We start from the raw sequence: 18,361 nt of genomic DNA on the forward strand, positions 1-18,361 counted from the left end.
TGTCAGAAATAGCTGGGAGAGGGATAGCATTAGGAGAAATACCTAATGGGTTGATGGGTGCAGCAAACCATCATGGCATGTGTGTACCTATGTAACAAACCTGCACATTCTGCACATGTACCCCAGAACTTAAAGTATAATAATAAAAAAAAAGTTTTCAATATATTGTCGGTATTTAAAATAATGACTTAAATAAGATTAAGGCAGACCTAGGAATATTTTAAAATTTAGAGTTTAAGATAAATAAAAAAGAGCCGGGGGAAAGAAAAAGACTGAGGAAGAACAGAGAGTGAAATGAAAGGGAAATCACAAGTTCATGGTAAATTCTGAAAGTCAAGTGAAGAAAAGAGTTCAAAGATGATTCCTTAAGTTCCAGGAATAATCTACCAGGTCAATTATGCTCAGGAGTGTTGGCTTATTTCTGGTTTCTTGTACTTACTTCTGTTTCTTACACATGCACAAATAAGCATATACCCATATTTTAAAAACAGATTTCTACTTAAAATTAAATAAAAATATTCACATATATGAAACTCTTTTCCTTACTCATGAAAAGGAAAATGAATTAAACATATTCTTGTTGTCTACCCTCCTTTTATGATAAAACTACCTTTTGTGCCTGTTAATTTTTCTCTTTTGAGTTTTATTGTGGACACATGGCCTTTCATAAACAACTCATTTCTTTTAACAGGGGTAATTATGATGATCATTATCTGATAGACACCTTGCTAAAACCTGGCCATTGTTATTTCATTTAATCTGGCTTCTTTGTACTTTCAGAATTGCCCTGATATTCTTGAAAACTTTCTTACTCTCTGGCAATAACACTATGTTTCAGAAGCATTCTGATTTTCAGTTGCCTTAAATATTAGAATTGGCTAGTCATCTGGAAATCCTAGTTATATTCAGAGGAGAATAAAAATAGAGAAGAATAATGCAGTCCTGGATGTAAATGTCAGTGTTGGCATTCTGCAAATTTGTTGAGGTTGCTGTCGTGCCACTTGTAGTAATAGTAAAACAGGAAAATATTTTAATTTACAGTTGTGGATTCCCATTGATTTTCTTTTCCTTTCAGCCTGTTGTGATGCTCTATCATAGCTGTCTTACCAAATTTGCTTTCTACTACATTGGAATTCCTACTGACAAATGGACATCCTGATGCTAGAGTGCTGAAGTTATTTTCACATCAGCACATAGCCACATACCTTGGGGATACCACTAATTTATCCTACCTGTGCTGCTTCTACGACCCAGGAAATGTGCTAATCTTTGAGGTTACAGAGATCGGGAGTGTATGCTTTTCTGCCCTCTCCAACCAGTGCTTCTCTTTCTCTTGCTACTGGGATGAATATCTTGCTCGCGCAGGACAGACAGTGAAAAGCAGCAAAAATTCAGCCAACTTCTACCTAAAGATGCCCTATCTTTGCTATCTTTAGCCTCTACTGGATTGGGGATTTCCTATTCAAGGTGGTTCTCACCTTCTCCTATGTGCATATATCTTCTGTGCTACAGCTCTTCCTTCCTTTGCTAGAAAGGAGATGCTTTGAGACAATATTTTAAAAACATAAAACGTCCCATCACTTCATCTAAAATGATTTTTCTGGAGGCTGTCTTCCCCTACCCCTCAGATTTGGGTATCTAAAACAGCTAGGAAGGTTTCTGCATTGCTCAATATCTCAACAGCGATTAAAAAGTACAAATTGTTGAGTGTCACTCCAAATTTCCAAATAAGAATTTCTGGAAATGAAAACTAGAAATCTAAAGTTTTAGAAACTTTCTCAAGTGATTCAGAAAACTTAAGAACCATTGTCTGTAAGCTCTGTATTCACTGGTCATTTTCCACCAAGGAAAAGCTCTAAAACTACTGCCAGATGTGATAGAGAAAGCAGTGCAGAAATAGAACACCAAAGAAGAGATTTTTCTCTGTTCACTCTCCCTGCATAGGCTAAAGTAGGCACGGGAATCTCAGGGTACAATAGAAGTGGGGTGCGGTCAGTATGTCTGAAATTATCAAAATGCCAAGTATGGCCGAAGTACAGATTCCCCTGAAGTGGAGAAGGGAAAGCCAAGAACACCTCTTGGCAAGCCTCTATGGCACCGTAATGACCTCCTGGCTCAGTCTCTGGGCCACTTAAGGAGCAGCCACCAACCATGGAGTAGGACAACTTCCCCTACCTGGGCCCAGGGAACATAACAGCAGAGCACATCTCTCCTTCTTTCCCACCACGTCTCCAGTCCTTCCTTTCAGTTCTCAATCCCTCCGACAGCACCCCACTCACAGCTGTATGAGGCACCCCAGTCACTGGTTTAAGTGCAGTCTCTAAAGTCAGACAGCTCCGAGTCTCCCCCTACCATCTAAATAATCAGCGCCTCATTTGTTCTGATTGTAAAAGTCTGATAAGGATTAAATGAAGAGACACAAAGCTCTTGGTACTGCACTTGGCACCAAGTAGTATTCTGTTGCTACAGATCACTTAGGTATATTTCTTCAAGTTTTAATTCAGTGTGATTGTCATTGGATGCTTACTGAATGCTTGGACGCTCTGAATGTTTGGCTTACTGCTTGGCTTACTGCTGACTGCTACTTGACCAAACATGATAATTTGGTAAATAAAACAAAGTGATGGATAGATAGACGTAAGTAACTTCATGCCCTTTATACATCTGTAAGTGACTTGGACTTTAATATTTAAATACCACATTAAACTATGCATTTGCAACTGTTAAGAATTGAATTAATAGCTCTGCCTAGGATTGCAATCATTGAATTTTACCTTCATCGTGAATATGGTTTAACTGGCTTAATTCCAGCTGATAATTCCTTGGTGTGTATAAATTGCAGGCCAATAACACATTTAAAAGTCCTTGCACACTTTCAAATTATAATGTAGTATCCAATTTAATCTGTTCTACAACACAAGTGTCCTCTTTACTAATTATTATAGGTGGCTAACATTATGTATGGAGATTATTCAAGTTTATATGTTGGATTATAAAAATCATAATAATGCATACTGCTTACCTTAACTATATGTGAATTCAATGACTCTCTAAATGGAGAATACATCTGAACTTCCTTCCACTACACTACAGCAGTTACTGCAGTTGTCTGAAAACGCCCTGGACAGAGACACAATTTCCACAGTGAAATGTGACCTAAGACAGAGGCTCTCCAACCTAGCCATATATTATATATATTAGCACAAATTTTGAGATTTAATTTTAAAAGTATTTTTTACATTGTCTGGTAATCTATTCCAGACCCATTATATTAGAACTGGGCCGGGGGAACGGCGGGGAGGAGGAGAAGTAGGTATCAGCATTATTTAAAAGCATGTCAGGAGACTGTAACATACAACCAGAGTTGAGAACCAAAATCAAAAACCAGACATCAGCAGATGACTTAAGAGAAGTGAAAGAGAGAGACTGGCACCAATTAAGGCTTTCTTTATGTTGTGATCAGAAAAATAAAGATTTAAGAAATATTTTTAGAGGACAATTCTTCAGAGAAATTGAAGAACATTTCAGGATAGAAACATAATCTGAAATTTCTATGATGAAGATCTTCTGGAAAGTAACCGCTGTAATGGAGGGTGTCTTATATTTCTTCATTCCAATTTTCAGGAGAAATTTAGAGCCATCCAAGTGGACAGCAGTCCTAGGCCTGCATATGGCATCCAATCTGACCTCTCCTCACACAGTCTCTCGGTTGATAGATCAAATTGTCATAAATCCTCATTACAATAAACAAAGAAAGAACAATGACATTGCCATGATGCATCTGGAATTTAAAGTGAATTATACAGGTAAAAAAATCACTTTTGGTCATCTTATCTGCCAAAATTAATTCAAAATTAGATTTGAAATATTATCAATATCAATGCATTAATGTATTAAAGTGAGATAATTTGTTACATAAGTCATTAGAACTTAAATGGGATTAGGGAGTAGAGAGAAATATATGGAATTTCTTTCATCAGGATGTTTAAATTCAACTTTCTGGAAAAAAACAGTAGAATAAAATTCTTTGAACAACCTATAACAGTAAACTCAAAGGAGCAGCTCAGAGAAATAGGTGATGTTATTATGCATGCCTTCTCTATTTCTCCTGTAAAAAGAAAGGCAGGTTCATCTACCAAAAAGGCCAGAGTAAGACATCAACTGAGAGAAGAGCTTATGGTCTGTGGAGAAAGTGAGTAAGAATTAAGTTATTCATAGGATGAAGTTTTTAATGGAGATTCAATAATAATATCAGAGTGGCAAATGAAGGACTTCCTCCAAATGCCTGGAAAATATGCAAGAAATCCCCTGATAAAGTGAACTTTATCATGAAGGGCTCTGCTCAATTCCAACCTTTATTCCCAAGTCTTTTTCAGTGCCCATTTAGGATAAAATGTTGCCATCTCTTGTTTTCATGGAGTTTGATCTATACATGCATCATAGCACTTACAAAAAGCGGACTATTTCTCCGGTTAGTTGTATATCCCTGTCTCTGAGGGTAAGCACGGTGTCTTACTCATTTTTGTGTCTGCCCTTGGTCTTACATGTAGTGGGTGCTTAATAGTGCCAGTAGGCTTGTAAATTGATGAAAGAAGGGCTTTAAAAGTGACCAATGTCAATGCTTCCATAATTGCCCCATAAAATAATCTCCTAAAAGCTTTTTCAACATGGAGATAATTGGGGAAAATAAAAAAGCCTCAGAACATTTGCCCAAGTTTCTATTAATTGATGCTAAAAATCATCTTTACCAAAATTTTTACAGAACAGGTACCACTTTCTATTGAGCACCACAATTTTATTAAAAAATAAAATATAGATGATTACTTCTAGAACTATACAGGTAAAAAAAATCACTTTTGGTCATCTTATCTGCTTACTTTAACTAAATGTGAATTCAATGACTCTCTAAATGGGAGAATGCATCTGAACTTCCTTCCTTTACACTACAGTACAGATCTAAGACATTTTTCACACTGTTCTACTGTTTTACATTGTTTTTAATCTCTTCTACAACACAAGTGTCATCCAGTTAATGAGACTTGTAAAATACCCTAAAAGGCCACTAGTGGTAGCTGATCTACTGTCAAAATAAATGCTGCTCTGAAATGCCTATTTCCCCCAAGACCAATGTTCAAAATTTGTACAAGTAGGATAAAACAAAAAGACAAGGTTTTTAGATTGTTGAAAATGATTGATTTTTAAAATTTGTCAGAAATGCTTGTAAATATGTTCTTTCTTTTTCTTTGTTTGTTCGTTTTGCTGTTCATTTTTTTTTCCAGATTACATACAACCTATATGTTTACCAGAAGAAAATCAAGTTTTTCTTCCAGGAAGAAATTGTTCTATTGCTGGTTGGGGGAGAGTTGTACATCAAGGTAAATTATGAGACTCAAAAAAAAAAAAAAACATGCTATCACAATATCCTGTGAATACTTTAAACATTTTTGCAATTCTTTTTTTTTTTTTTTTTTTTTTTTTTTTTTTTTTTTTTTTTTTGAGACGGAGTTTCACTCTTGTTACCCAGGCTGGAGTGCAATGGCACGATCTCGGCTCACCGCAACCTCTGCCTCCTGAGTTCAGGCAATTCTCCTGCCTCAGCCTCCTGAGTAGCTGGGATTACAGGCATGCACCACGATGCCCAGCTAATTTTTTGTATTTTTAGTAGAGACGGGGTTTCACCATGTTGACCAGGATGGTCTCCATCTCTTGACCTCGTGATCCACCCACCTCGGCCTCCCAAAGTGCTGGGATTACAGGCTTGAGCCACCATGCCCGGCTCATTTTTGCAATTCTTATATAACAATTTTGCAATATCTTCTAAAAGTACTGTCAAGTATGTATGTATATGTTTAGGGCTGTACATCTAGAGTTTTCAAACATATACTTCTAGACTTCGTATATTTGTATAGTTTTTAAATTTTTCTTCAGCTTGCATAGGTAATATTATAACACTATAATCTTTTGAGGGGGAATTCAAGTGTCCCCTAACTCAATATCTAGTTTTAGTATTATGAACACTCTGATAAAGATAAAAAATACTTCATTAAAATGAATATAAACTAAGGTTACAAAAATTTATTTTGGTAAAGCACATGATAAACTCTCATCAAAAGCCAAAGTATTACCTGTTATATTTTCCAAACTAATAAAACTATCTTTATTTATAATGTAAAGGCCTTACACTCACATTTCCTTAAAATGAGAAAGGAATCTCTTCTAACTTGGACATGCTAATTCTGCTTATTGACAAGAAGACTCAGATTTGACATGAATCATACACTGTATCCATAAGTTGATATATCATTCACCCCAGCATCAACTGTATGTTTTCCAAACGCAAAAATGATACATATTAAAAATAATCATACATATTTTTTAAAAAGTATTCTCATACTTCATACCCTCTAAGTATAACCACAAGGCTCATTGGTTGTGTAATTTCTAATAGGAATGCCCTATCTGGGACAGAGTTTTGACGATTAATAAATAATAAAGCAACAGGAAAGGCACTATAGTCTGATAAGAGGACCTGATCTCTGCAGTCACAACAATTATAGCCATGATGTTTAAATGCCCTAAATGTATTTAAGGTGAAAATGCAGAAAATCTTGTGGAAAGGTAGAGGATCTCAGAATCAAAGTACTCACATTTAATATATTCTTACCTATTATAGGAGAAAGCACACAGTTCTAAGTTAAATGCTTTTCTGGTAATTCCTACAAAAGTTTTTACAGCAGTGACACTGTATTACTGAAAATGTCTCATATCTGCTGTCCATAAAGTATATTGAAGTCTAAGACTGTATATTCATATATTTCTCCCACTTGACAAATATTATTATTCATTAAACTTGAAATTTAAACAGTAAAAACGATTCCTAGATAGATATTTTCTCTTTTCTGACTTCAAGCTAAAAGTCATTTATGACCACAATTTAGGCTCTCCAAAAATAAACTAACAAAATTCAAAACTTTTTATTCTATAGGAAATGTTTTTGTTTGTTTGTTTTTTGTGTTTTTTTTTAAGCTGAGTAAATGTGGCTCACATTTACTTATTGTTGCTAAAGATATATGTCTAATTGACTTAAGAAGTTCTCCAAGAGTGGTATGGAGCCAGAAAATAAACTGTATTTGAGACCAATTTCATTTAGGAATAAACAAAAAGATCATGTTTAAGTATTTTTTGGGTGATGGCAATTTTCATATATTTTACGAACTTTGCTTTATGATTTCCATCTACTTAATTCATAAAATCCCAGTTTTTCATCTTTTGATTATCTTATGCTAATTAATTAGAAGAAAAACCATGAACATATTGTTCAATAGGAAGAAATAGGTGATATTAGTTGGTTAAATTAAGGCAATCAGTAAACAGACACTGATCAAATTTTCCTTTTCCAGTTTTATCATCTACAAAACAAATTTTAATTGACAAGCAGCAAAAGTGGCCTTGGTTTTTATTATAAAATTAAAGTCTGTCAGCCCATCCTGGATCCTCATAGAATGGATAAGTTAGATACCAAATTTTCTCCTCCACTGTAATCTCTCCAATTCATTTTCTTAACCTATAATCCATTGTCAGACTTGAAATGTTATCTGATAATGTTTACTCCATGTTCACTGCCATGCTGATACCTTTAAATTGATCATTGTGGAAGTGTTCACACCAGTAAAATGAGAAGAAGACCCATGGCCTTCCATTTTTCTGAGACAGCTGATATACAATTATCAATGCACTACTAAGTCATATATACGCTGTCTTGCCTCTGAATTACACACACACACATACTCACATATGTATGCACAAACACTTTTTGCTTTCTTCATCTTTTTAGTGCATGGATTAAATTTAGCTAGAAATGAGGTCTCACAAATTTTTGCAGCATCAATGGCTGTCAAATTCGCTAACTTTTTTTCAACATTCTACCTCTCTTGAGGAAGCAAATAGAAATGCTAATTATTAGAAGTGCTTATCATGTACCTTTTCTGGGGCACTAGACACCTGCCTGTTTTACATCTCTCTTGGGATGAGTATTTCAGCACGCAGAGATTCGTACTTCTAGTGGATGAATCATTCTGTAAAAAGCAAGCAAGTACACTCTGTTTTATTTACACAAAATACCTCCTTTCTCTTCACCTGGGTATGGATAATAAGCTGATTGCCCCTAGACCAGGGCAAAGTGTGTCTGAGCTTTCTCCCCTGCTCAATGTGCACCTGCTCACTCACACAGCACCACAAAGAAGCTGAATGCTATTATACAGAAGCGAGCACCTTCTCAGGTGCCAAATGAAAAGCACTTCTGGATTTCTGAGCCGTTGCTAATTTCCATGAATGAAACACTTTGTGTTGGTAAGCTGTTTCCCCCATGAGCAATCCTGTAACTGTTTAAAATCACTGAAGATGCCCGAAGACCTTCTAGTCTAATCCACTCTTCCTCCTAGCCCTTCGGTAAGAAAGAAGAGCTTTCCTGTTATCCATTTGGCAAATAAGATGAGCTTTATTATGTACTTTGGTGTGCAAGGTTTAGTTTTTAGTTCCATTATATATGCACACGGTACTCAATAGTGAGAGTGAAATGTTGGAATAAATAAGACTGATGGTAGTTCATTCAAGGATGCATGTTGCTCACTTCTGACTGGCTGGTTGCATTATCCATTTTGAGCAGGCCTTACTGCAAACATATTGCAAGAAGCCAATGTTCCTCTTCTATCAAATGAGAAATGCCAAAAGCAGATGCCAGAATATAACATTACTGAAAATATGATATGTGCAGGCTATGAAGAAGGAGGAATAGACTCTTGTCAGGTAAAGATGTAAAGCTGCTCACTGTACATTTTCAAAAAGCATCGGTGTTATAATTATTTCATTGCTTAACAATAATTTGGGAGTAAGAAAATCATCAAGATTCTTTAATTTCTCTTCTCTTACAAAACTGTTACTTTTTTGCCTATTTGCATAATCCTCTTGAGTAGACCCGAGCACTAGAAACAAATTATTTTTTAAGAAAAGAGGTTACAAGTCAGATGTCTTTGGACATTGTCTAGATGAATATCTGCATAGCCTAGTTAGAGTCAGTTTACAGCTAACCGACAGGGAAGTAAATACTGTAACTTAATAGACTGGCATAACCCTGGCTCTGGTTTTTATGTTATTGTTTACACTTTATATGAGAGATGTAATAACTTGATCTTGCTGTAGTGGTAATGTCGATACTGCAATAAATTTGAAGTGTCAATAGCTCTTGACCTGTGTGACCATTAGAAAAAAAACTCATACCCATATACTACCTTCATTGAAACATCTTGCCACCTAAAAATAGTGTGCCTGTCTATTACCTCCATGAAATCCAAAATCACACAATAAATTAAAAGGGAAGTTCTGCTAGATTGTCAAATTATAATTAATTTTTAGGTACAGCATGGGGTAGTCATGAAGAGCATGGATTCTATGTTCATACTACTCTTGCTTGATCCCGGCTTTAACACTTGTTGGTGAGACTTTGGGCAAGTCACTTAGGGTTTATGGAGAGGTTTAAATCAGGTGAGCCATGCAAGGCATCAAGTAGTTACTAAAAAATATTAACTGTTTCTATTATGAAACTTACTAAATGAGTTTTCTGGCATATTTTCTGTATTTGACAATTAATAGCATACCAATGCTTTAATGACTGTCGGGTTAGATTAAACCTGCTAGCATTACTGACCAATGAATAATTTCTAAATGAGGAAATAGCAGTTTATATCATGGGAAAGTGGTTTCACCTTGTCAAAGTATAGCAACTTATGTATTAACACATGTATGTCATTCTACCAATACATGACAAGCCATATAAATTGATGTTTATTCAGATAATATGTTTATAAGTCCCCTAGTTAAGTCAATGGCTTAAGTTGTGTTAAATTTCCAGCTTAGTTTTAGATTTATTCTGCTTTGATAAATGCTTGCAAATTCAAGACAAATAGGATGGCTTTCTTCTTGTTTAAAATTTATCTCTGAGTCTTACACTTCTTTTGTAAAATGAAAAGTGTGCTAAAGATAAAATATATTGCCACTTAGGAGGAGATCTATAGAATTATTGCACAGGAGAGAAATCAGCTGGACAACTTCAAGTGCAGTTTATGGGGACTGTGTGGCAGACACCTCACGCAGTAGGCAGAAAATATGATGGCTGATGCTACTGATTTTAGGATTACATTAAGCTATTAACTCATGCCAGGTCTCTGAAATCTTATAGTTAGCTCTAATTCTACACAGTCTAAGTATGTTATTCATTGGCAAGTAAGAAAGCTCCCACATAAAGTAATATCTTGTACAATAAAATGTTACCATAATTGAGTAATCAATAAACTAGATTGTCACATGATTTTCTTTGTTCAACTTTAATACTATGTTTTATAAGAGGATTAACTGATTAAGTAAGAATGCATTCTTTAAAACTGTGAACATATTATTACTGATACATTATTTGAATAAGTTCTCTGAAGCAGTAATTTTTAGCCTTATAATGGCAAAGAATGTGTTTTGTTAGTCATCCACAACTTGCATGTCTTCTGACTTACCGAAGACTTGCCTTTTAGTGGTAGTAGTTTGGATTTAAAGGCAACATCAGTGGCTGGAGAATATCTTCTTTACATAAAACTCAGCAAATGACACTCTACCTACCATTCCAAGCCATATTCTATGCTAATGGCTTTCAATGCATGGCCTCCAGTCCAGCAGCATCAGCTAAGAACCTGCCAGAAATGCAAATTATCAGGTACCATTACATATCTGGTGAATCAGAAACTATGAGGATGGGGTCTAGCAATGTGTGTTTGTCACATCTTCCAGGGGATTCCGATGCACACTAAACTATAGGAAGTAATATTCTAAACAAAAATGGTCACCAGCCCTTGCACTCAGACACTCAAAGAAGGTACTGATTTTTTTTACTTATAAATATGACATCTCACTAGAAACATAAATTTAAAATTTTAATACTTTATGTTCTGGAAATTCATGCTTTTTAAATTTTTATTTATTTATTTTTAATTTTTTTTGAGACAGAGTTTCATTCTTATTGCCCAGGTTGGAGTGCAGTAGCACAATCTTGGCTCACTGTAACCTCCACCTCTCAGGTTCAAATGATTCTCCTGCCTCAGTCTCCCGAGTAGCTGCAATTGCAGCCATCCACCACCACACCTGACTAACTTTTTGTATTTTTAATAGAATGAGGTTTCACCATGTTGGCCAGGCTGAACTCGAACTTCTGACTTTAGGTGATCCACCTGTCTCAGCCTCCCAAAGTGCTGGGATCACAGGCATGAGCCATTGCTTTTAATATTTTAGTTGGGATGCTGTTTATAGCTGTGCTTTAAAGAACTTCTTAGTCTCCACCAAAGTGCCTAATTAACGTGGTGAAACTCTTATTATAAAAGTGCACCACAAAAATGATAAATTATGTCTTAGTTATCGTTTCTCTGTCTCCTTATTGAGGTCTCATTCCTGGCTTAGAGTGAAAGTGAAAATATACACAGATGATTTGCAATTAAATCATATTTTTAAATTTTTTAAAATTTATTTGATACAAATAATCTTATATGTTTAGATCAGTTGACCACATATCTATGATTTTGCTTTGCAATTCACTCTTTAGGGGGATTCAGGAGGACCGTTGATGTGCCAAGAAAACAACAGGTGGTTCCTTGCTGGTGTGACATCATTTGGATACCAGTGTGCCCTGCCTAATCGCCCTGGAGTGTACGCCAGAGTCTCAAGGTTTACAGAATGGATCCAACGTTTTCTACATTAGAGCATTTCTTAAACCAAATATGAAATTCAGGTTATTTTCACATTCTACTCTAGAAGTCATGGAAATTAAGTATTTTGTACAAAATTTTTTAAAAGTTACCAAAAGTCTTTATTCTTACCTATGCCAATTAAATGCTAGGGGTCCAGGGAAGCAAAATTTTAAAAACAATAAAATTCATCTTGGCAATAGAGAGTAACTTTAAAATACCATTAAATATATTTTTATTTCATTGTGAACAGCTATTTCTTCACAGATCTCATTTTTAAAATTCTTAATCATTATTTTTTATTATTTACAGTTATTTAAAGGGGTGTTATTTTAAAACATATACCATATGCTTAAGAAATTTTAAGCATAATTTTAAAAAGAAAGAAAATAAAATGTTTTGCCCACAGTATGTCACTGTTGGAAATAAACTGCCATAAATTTTCTAGCTCCAGTTTAGCTTGCTATTAGCAGAATCTCAATAGTTTTCATCTCAATCATTGTTCTGTTTTTTCCCCATCAAAATGCATTCTTATTTTGACATATGCATAACCTTAGTATTTTCCCCACTAATTGAAAATATTTATTGTAAGCTTATATCACAGGCCTGGACTAAATTGACTTTACATTCCTCTTAAATAAGCAAATTAAATAAAAGATAAATTAATTAATGTGGTCATTATATGTTAGATAAATTTTTACCTGGATTATGTACACTGTCTATTTATTTCAAGCTAGTATTTTTAAGTCTCCAAAAAATAATCAGACATACCAAAGAAATGCACCTATTACAAATGCTGGTCTTGGTTTATGTTTGTTACAGTGAATATTTCTAAAATGTGAAAACCTTATTTAGACACAGCTGAATTGCCCATGAGGAGGTCAAATGTGTGTAATAAATGAATTTGCTTCACTTGTTTAATCTCTTGGATCATCTCCAGAATAAGTGCAGACTTCAATTTAGCTCACCACACAGAATCTGTTGATGTATTTGCAGAGAAAAAATTCATACTTAGTTAATACAAAACAACATACACACATGCACACACACACACACATTCTTGCATGGACAATATAATAGAAGAGTAAGGTTAAAAGAAGTTGAAAGAAGGGACCTATCTGTATGGATTGGCCTTATGGAAGAAAGGAGACTTGAACATCACCAGGAAAGAATAATTATTACAGAGGCATTGAAGAGGATATTGGGGATCCAGTGTGCAGGTGAGAGTCAGTTAAGGGAAAGGGGTCAATACAGAACCATGTGTTGTCATACCAAAAGACTCTCTCTCTCTCTGGCAAACAGTCAGATAAAGGGGAAAAAATATTATATGAAGATGTGGCCAGATGATGGAAGACTGCAAATTCCTGTTAAGGAATTGTAAAATTCATTCTTTGGACAAAAATCAGAAGCCACTTGTTTAGGTCCATTTTCATGCTGCTAATAAAGACATACCCAAGACTGGGTAATTTATAAAGGAAGGAAGTTTAATAGAGTCACAGTTCCACATAGCTGAAGAGGGCTCACAGTCATAGTGGAAGGCAAAGGAGGAACAGAGTCACATCTTACATGGAGGCAGGCAAGAGAGTATTTGCAGGGGAACTCCCATTTATAAAACTATGAGATCTCTTGAGACTTACTACCATGAGAACAGTATGGGGGAACCATCCCCATGATTGAATTATCTTCACCTGGCCCTGCCCTTGACACATGGGGATTATTACAACTCAAGGTGAGATTTGGGTGGGGACACAAACCATATCACCACTGAACACATTATTCTTTTTCACCTTTCCAATGGTCTGATTCTAACAGTTGGGAAAGACAGACTTACCAGCAGGGTATTTGTTTTTAGTACCTGAAGATTGTTCCACATTTCTTCTCCATTTCCAACATATAACAAAAATATATTCCAAAAATGCTAACACTTAAAACAGATACAGCATGTATTTCTTTTCATTTTTCAAAGGTTAGCTAAAATGTTAAGAAACTGTTAAGACAGCATTACTACCATTTTCTAACAAAAGAGAAGGTTTTGTTGTTTTTTTTTTTTTTTTGCCTCAAAAAGTGACATTTATTCAAAGAAAAAAATGACAAGATGTCCATCCCTTGGTTCCCTTCCCTCCCTCTTCCTGCTGCTCCTCAGCTTCCACCAAGACTGAGCGCTGGCTGGGGCTAAGTGGCAGGACAGCCCCTCAGATGAGATCAGCAATATTTTTTCACCTCTAATCACTTATAGGTTTAGTTGTTGATACCCGAAGAGTTACCCAGACCTAGATAAAGATCAAGGGCAAAGGCAAGGCGTATCTGCATTGATTTGCTGTTTTTGTCTTGCAACTGTTATAGTTATGGTGGCAAAGACAAGGGGGACCGCCAAGTTTTCCTCCACAGTGTCCACATAAGAGGGAGAAATCCATGATAGTAGTTTGGAGGAAAAAGATTAGGTCCCAGCAGCTGGTCTCCAGTTCTACCCAGAAAGATAGGTAGCCAAGAAAAGAAGGAGGAGTGCTACATGTTGGCAGATCTCAGCTTCAAATGCAGCTGCTCATTCTTTCAGTCTATGAGCAGCTGAAAACAGGCACTGCTCATTGATTTCTCTTTTGCCTCCTAGCTTTGCCAACCAATGTTAGTTGTGAATTGTGTTACAGAAAGTACCTTATTACGTAACTGAAAAGAATTCACAGGGAAAATATTAGACATAACCATGCCTTCCATTCTTAGCACACTTAAAGAATAATTTGTTTTCAACTTTATATATTGATGCAAACATATCTGTACTTTTTTCACATAAGAGCTTTAGACAGGACTAGTGATCATTCTTCAGAAACAAGAACTCTTTATTTGTTTAAAAGGAGCACAGGGACATACGAAGAACAGACAGTTACAACTCTCTCTTGAGAAGATCAAGGTATAAGCATTGAAGAAACTAGGAGAGGAGACAGAAAGGACCCACCGTTTTCTATCTCAAGCAAACTCTCATCAATGAATATGTGATCATTGATGGGTTCCAATCCATTTTCACACAATTTTGTGGTTCCTTTCCTTCCTGAAATGCCTGTGTGCTGTGCTTATCTCCACACTGATGGTGACTATTCACGTGATCTCAACCACAAGACCTCTTTGTATACTAATATAGTTAGAGGCTAAATGCAGCTAGGGAAACTTAGACAAACTCTGCAACTATCTGTCTCAAGTGTCAATCCAAAACCCCAAACAACCATCTTTGTTTAGTGGGCAAGAGAGGGACCACACTGATTCCAGAACCCTCAGAAAGCTGCTTGTCATTATATAGGCAACATGTGAAGACATATGATTTATATTGTGTATGCCACTTTTGTTCAAATTGACTGCATTACTGTTTATGCACCTATTAACAAAGTTACATTATTACAAAATCTGTTGAATTTTAAACTAAAAATAATTATAAGGCACGTGTCTTGCACAATTGTAATCAGACAATCCTTGCCTCTAATTAAAATATTTGAGGAGGTTTATATCAAACTTAATGAAATAGCTTCTTATTTCTGAAGAGATTTCCTAGACTTTTGACCAAAAGCAGAGAAACCGAAAGATGAATCATTTCTAGAAAACAAACTTTTTCCATGGTACTACATTTGTGTGTGTGTGAATTCCATTGATAACAGTAATAAATTTCTTTAATCAAAACAGCATGTATTGAAAAATGAGATGCCATAAAAATAAATATTAGAACAGTTAAATTTTATCAAACACTTATGCAAAAGTAAAATATTTTTGCACACTGTAAATTTCAATACAATATACATTACATTAACTAGATTACAACTTATGCAAGGTGAAAGAAATAAAAATAATTGCTTCTAACACATGTAATCCCAATGTGTTGATAATAACTTGATCTGCATTGTCCATTTCATTTGCTTGATGTTTGGGTGCCTCCAGCAAAATAAGCATGTCTCACTCCATCACTAGCACAGTATATTTTGTAAGTGAAATAATAAACATATAAAAAATTACTTTAATATTTGCCTCAAGGGGGGAGCTTACAGTTCATCTTGCAGATCCTTTGTGATTTCAAGCCATTCCAAGCTAATGTTCTGATGCCATTCCTTATACAGATCCCGAATTATAAAACTCTGGAACCAAGTCAATGAGTTATACTTCCATGCCACTTTCTTTTCTGCTACTCTTTGAAATCCACAGTGTGGACTGGTTTGGACTAGTTTTTGTTCTTCCTTTACTGAAAAACATAAGAAAAAATATGTTTCGTGCTTAAAACTTCTTATTAAACTAAGCATGTCTTGGTCCAAAGCGAAATATCTCAGACAATTATTTGTGAAGGTGCGCTTCTCCTCTCAGTAGTATATTTTCCCATTCTTACAAAAAATTCTAGATTATTCAAATATGTGAAGATGGCAAACAGTTCTTGTGAATTATGGAGAAAACAAAACATAACTTTTCCTGTTGGATCTTTCCTAACTTAGACTTCATTATTTTTGTTTTGGTTGTTGTTGTTCTTTTAATTTTTTTTATTGCCATAGGTTATGGGGGAACAGGTGGTGTTTAGTAATATGAGTAAGCTTTTTAGCGGTGATTTGTGAAATTTTGTTGCAGCCATCACTTGATTAGTAGACGCTGTGCCCAGTTTGTAGTCTTTCATCCCTCACCCCCTTCTCACCCTTTTCCCCGAGTCCCCAAAGTCCACTGTGTCATTCTTATGCCTTTGCATCTGCATAGCTTAGCTCCCACTTATGAGTGAGAATATATGATGTTTGGTTTTCCATTCCTGTATACTTCACTTAGAATAATAGTCTCCAATCTCATCCAGGTCGCTGTGAATGCCATTAATTCACTCCTTTGTATGGCTGAGTAGTATTCTACCTTATAAATATACCACAAATTCTTTATCCACTCAACATTTAGATTGGTTCCACACATACAAACATGTGCCTGACACAACATTAAAAATTTGTTTTATTCACTAATTAAAAACCTTTATTTTCTTTGATCAATTATTTTGGAAGTCTGTCAATAATGTATGTTTAATTTAATGCCAAATCATCAAAACAATGTTATTATACTACGTGTAAGGATGCATCTATTCCCCTCGTCCCATCAGTTCTCCAGTCTTGCACCTAAGCCACTTGATTTCTGGAAGCTTACTGGTGCCTCAGTCCCTGAAACCAATGTGGTTCAATAGCAGATTCGTGCTTTGGTAACTTAACAGTATCTGAGTTCCTCCAGATCTGAGATCTAACTTCACCCTTGTCAGATTTGGAATTCTGGCCCACATTTCCAGCCTGTATCTAGGGTTCTGCTATCTTCTGTCTTTCCATAAAATGCTAACTTTTCAGGCACTTGCAGAAGTTATGTGTTCCTGAGTTTACCCAAGTCATTCTCTTTATTTTATTTTATTTTATTATTTTTTGAGATGGAATCTCGCTCTGTCACTCGGTTGGAGTGCTATGGTGCGATCTCAGCTCACTGCAACCTCCACCTCCCAGGTTCAAGCGATTCCTCTGCCTCAACCTCCCAAGTAGCTGGGATTACAGGCACCAGCACCACACCAGGCTAATTTTTGTATTTTTAGTAGAGATGGGGTTTCGCCATGTTATCCAGGCTGGTCTCAGACTGCCAACCTCAGGTGATCCACCCAAGTTGTTCTCTACTGGATGCCCTGTCAAAATCTAGATTTCTTTGGGCTGGTTTCCTCAGGATAATCTTTTGCCTGGAACTAAAGTGTTTGTGTGTCCCAGTTCACCGTGTTGTGCACTTACTTGCTCCCTGACCACCCCATCCCCAGTTCCCAGCATCTGCCTCAGTCCTCACAGGCTTCTCCTCATCTTCTCCTCTCCATCTACCAGACATTGCAGAACTCCCTCAAAGACAGAAAATAACTATTTCTAAACACACCTGATCCCGAAGTATAAAACTATTGCTTAATTCACTTAGATTTAATCATTTTTGTTACAAATAAAATATTATGTCCAAATTTTACAGTTTGTGAATTCTCATCCAAATAAGTAAGATCAACACAACTTTATTCTACTAAGTCATCTAACATGGATGGAAAATAAGCCAAGAAAGTTTATTAAAAGCACAAAATGTTCTGAATGGTAAAAAAAAAAAAAAAAATTATTAATGTGGCTTTTGGGTAGAATTAGTATTTCGTTTAAGGATTACTACCCCATAAGGAGGCTGGGGGTGGTGGTTAATGCCTGTAATCCTAGCACCGTGGGAGGCTGAGGCGGCGGATCACTTGGGGTCAGGAGTTCGAGACCAGCATGACCAATATGGTGAAACGATCTCTACTAAAAAATACAACAATTAGCCTGACATGGTGGTGCATGCCTGTAGTTCCAGCTACTTGGGAGGCTAAGACAGGAAAACTGCTTGAATCTGGGAGGCAGAGGTTGCAGTGAGCCAAGATTGAGCCATTGCACTCCAGCCTGGGCAACAGAGCAAGACTCCATCTTAAAAAAAAAAAAAAAAAAAAAAAAAAAAAAAACAAGAGCAGAAAATCAAACACCGTATATTCTCACTCATAGGCGGCTGTTGAACAATGAGAACACATGGACACAGGGAGGGGAGCACTACACACTGGGGTC

General features: G+C 35.9%; 2 protein-coding genes across 15 annotated transcripts in view; one reads left to right on the plus strand and one right to left on the minus strand.

Moving 5' to 3' along the window:
- The window catches only part of TMPRSS15 (transmembrane serine protease 15), a 114,052-nt gene extending 102,261 nt beyond the window's left edge, over positions 1-11,791 (plus strand). The window contains exons 22-25 of the mRNA XM_003934328.2: positions 3,625-3,806; positions 5,280-5,375; positions 8,666-8,805; positions 11,636-11,791. Coding sequence (XP_003934377.1) covers positions 3,625-3,806; positions 5,280-5,375; positions 8,666-8,805; positions 11,636-11,791 — 574 coding nt within the window. The remainder of the gene's footprint in view (positions 1-3,624; positions 3,807-5,279; positions 5,376-8,665; positions 8,806-11,635) is intronic.
- A 2,016-nt stretch (positions 11,792-13,807) lies between these two features.
- Positions 13,808-18,361, minus strand: part of CHODL (chondrolectin) — a 371,149-nt gene continuing 366,595 nt past the window's right edge. For all 14 annotated transcript variants that reach the window (XM_010344886.3, XM_074389471.1, XM_074389468.1 and 11 more), the window contains one exon: positions 13,808-15,993. In XM_010344886.3, the coding sequence (XP_010343188.1) occupies positions 15,909-15,993 (85 nt within the window). In that variant the 3' untranslated portion in view covers positions 13,808-15,908. The remainder of the gene's footprint in view (positions 15,994-18,361) is intronic.

The sequence above is a fragment of the Saimiri boliviensis genome, chromosome 18 (assembly GCF_048565385.1).
Source record: "Saimiri boliviensis isolate mSaiBol1 chromosome 18, mSaiBol1.pri, whole genome shotgun sequence".
NCBI classification, from domain to species: Eukaryota; Metazoa; Chordata; class Mammalia; order Primates; family Cebidae; genus Saimiri; species Saimiri boliviensis.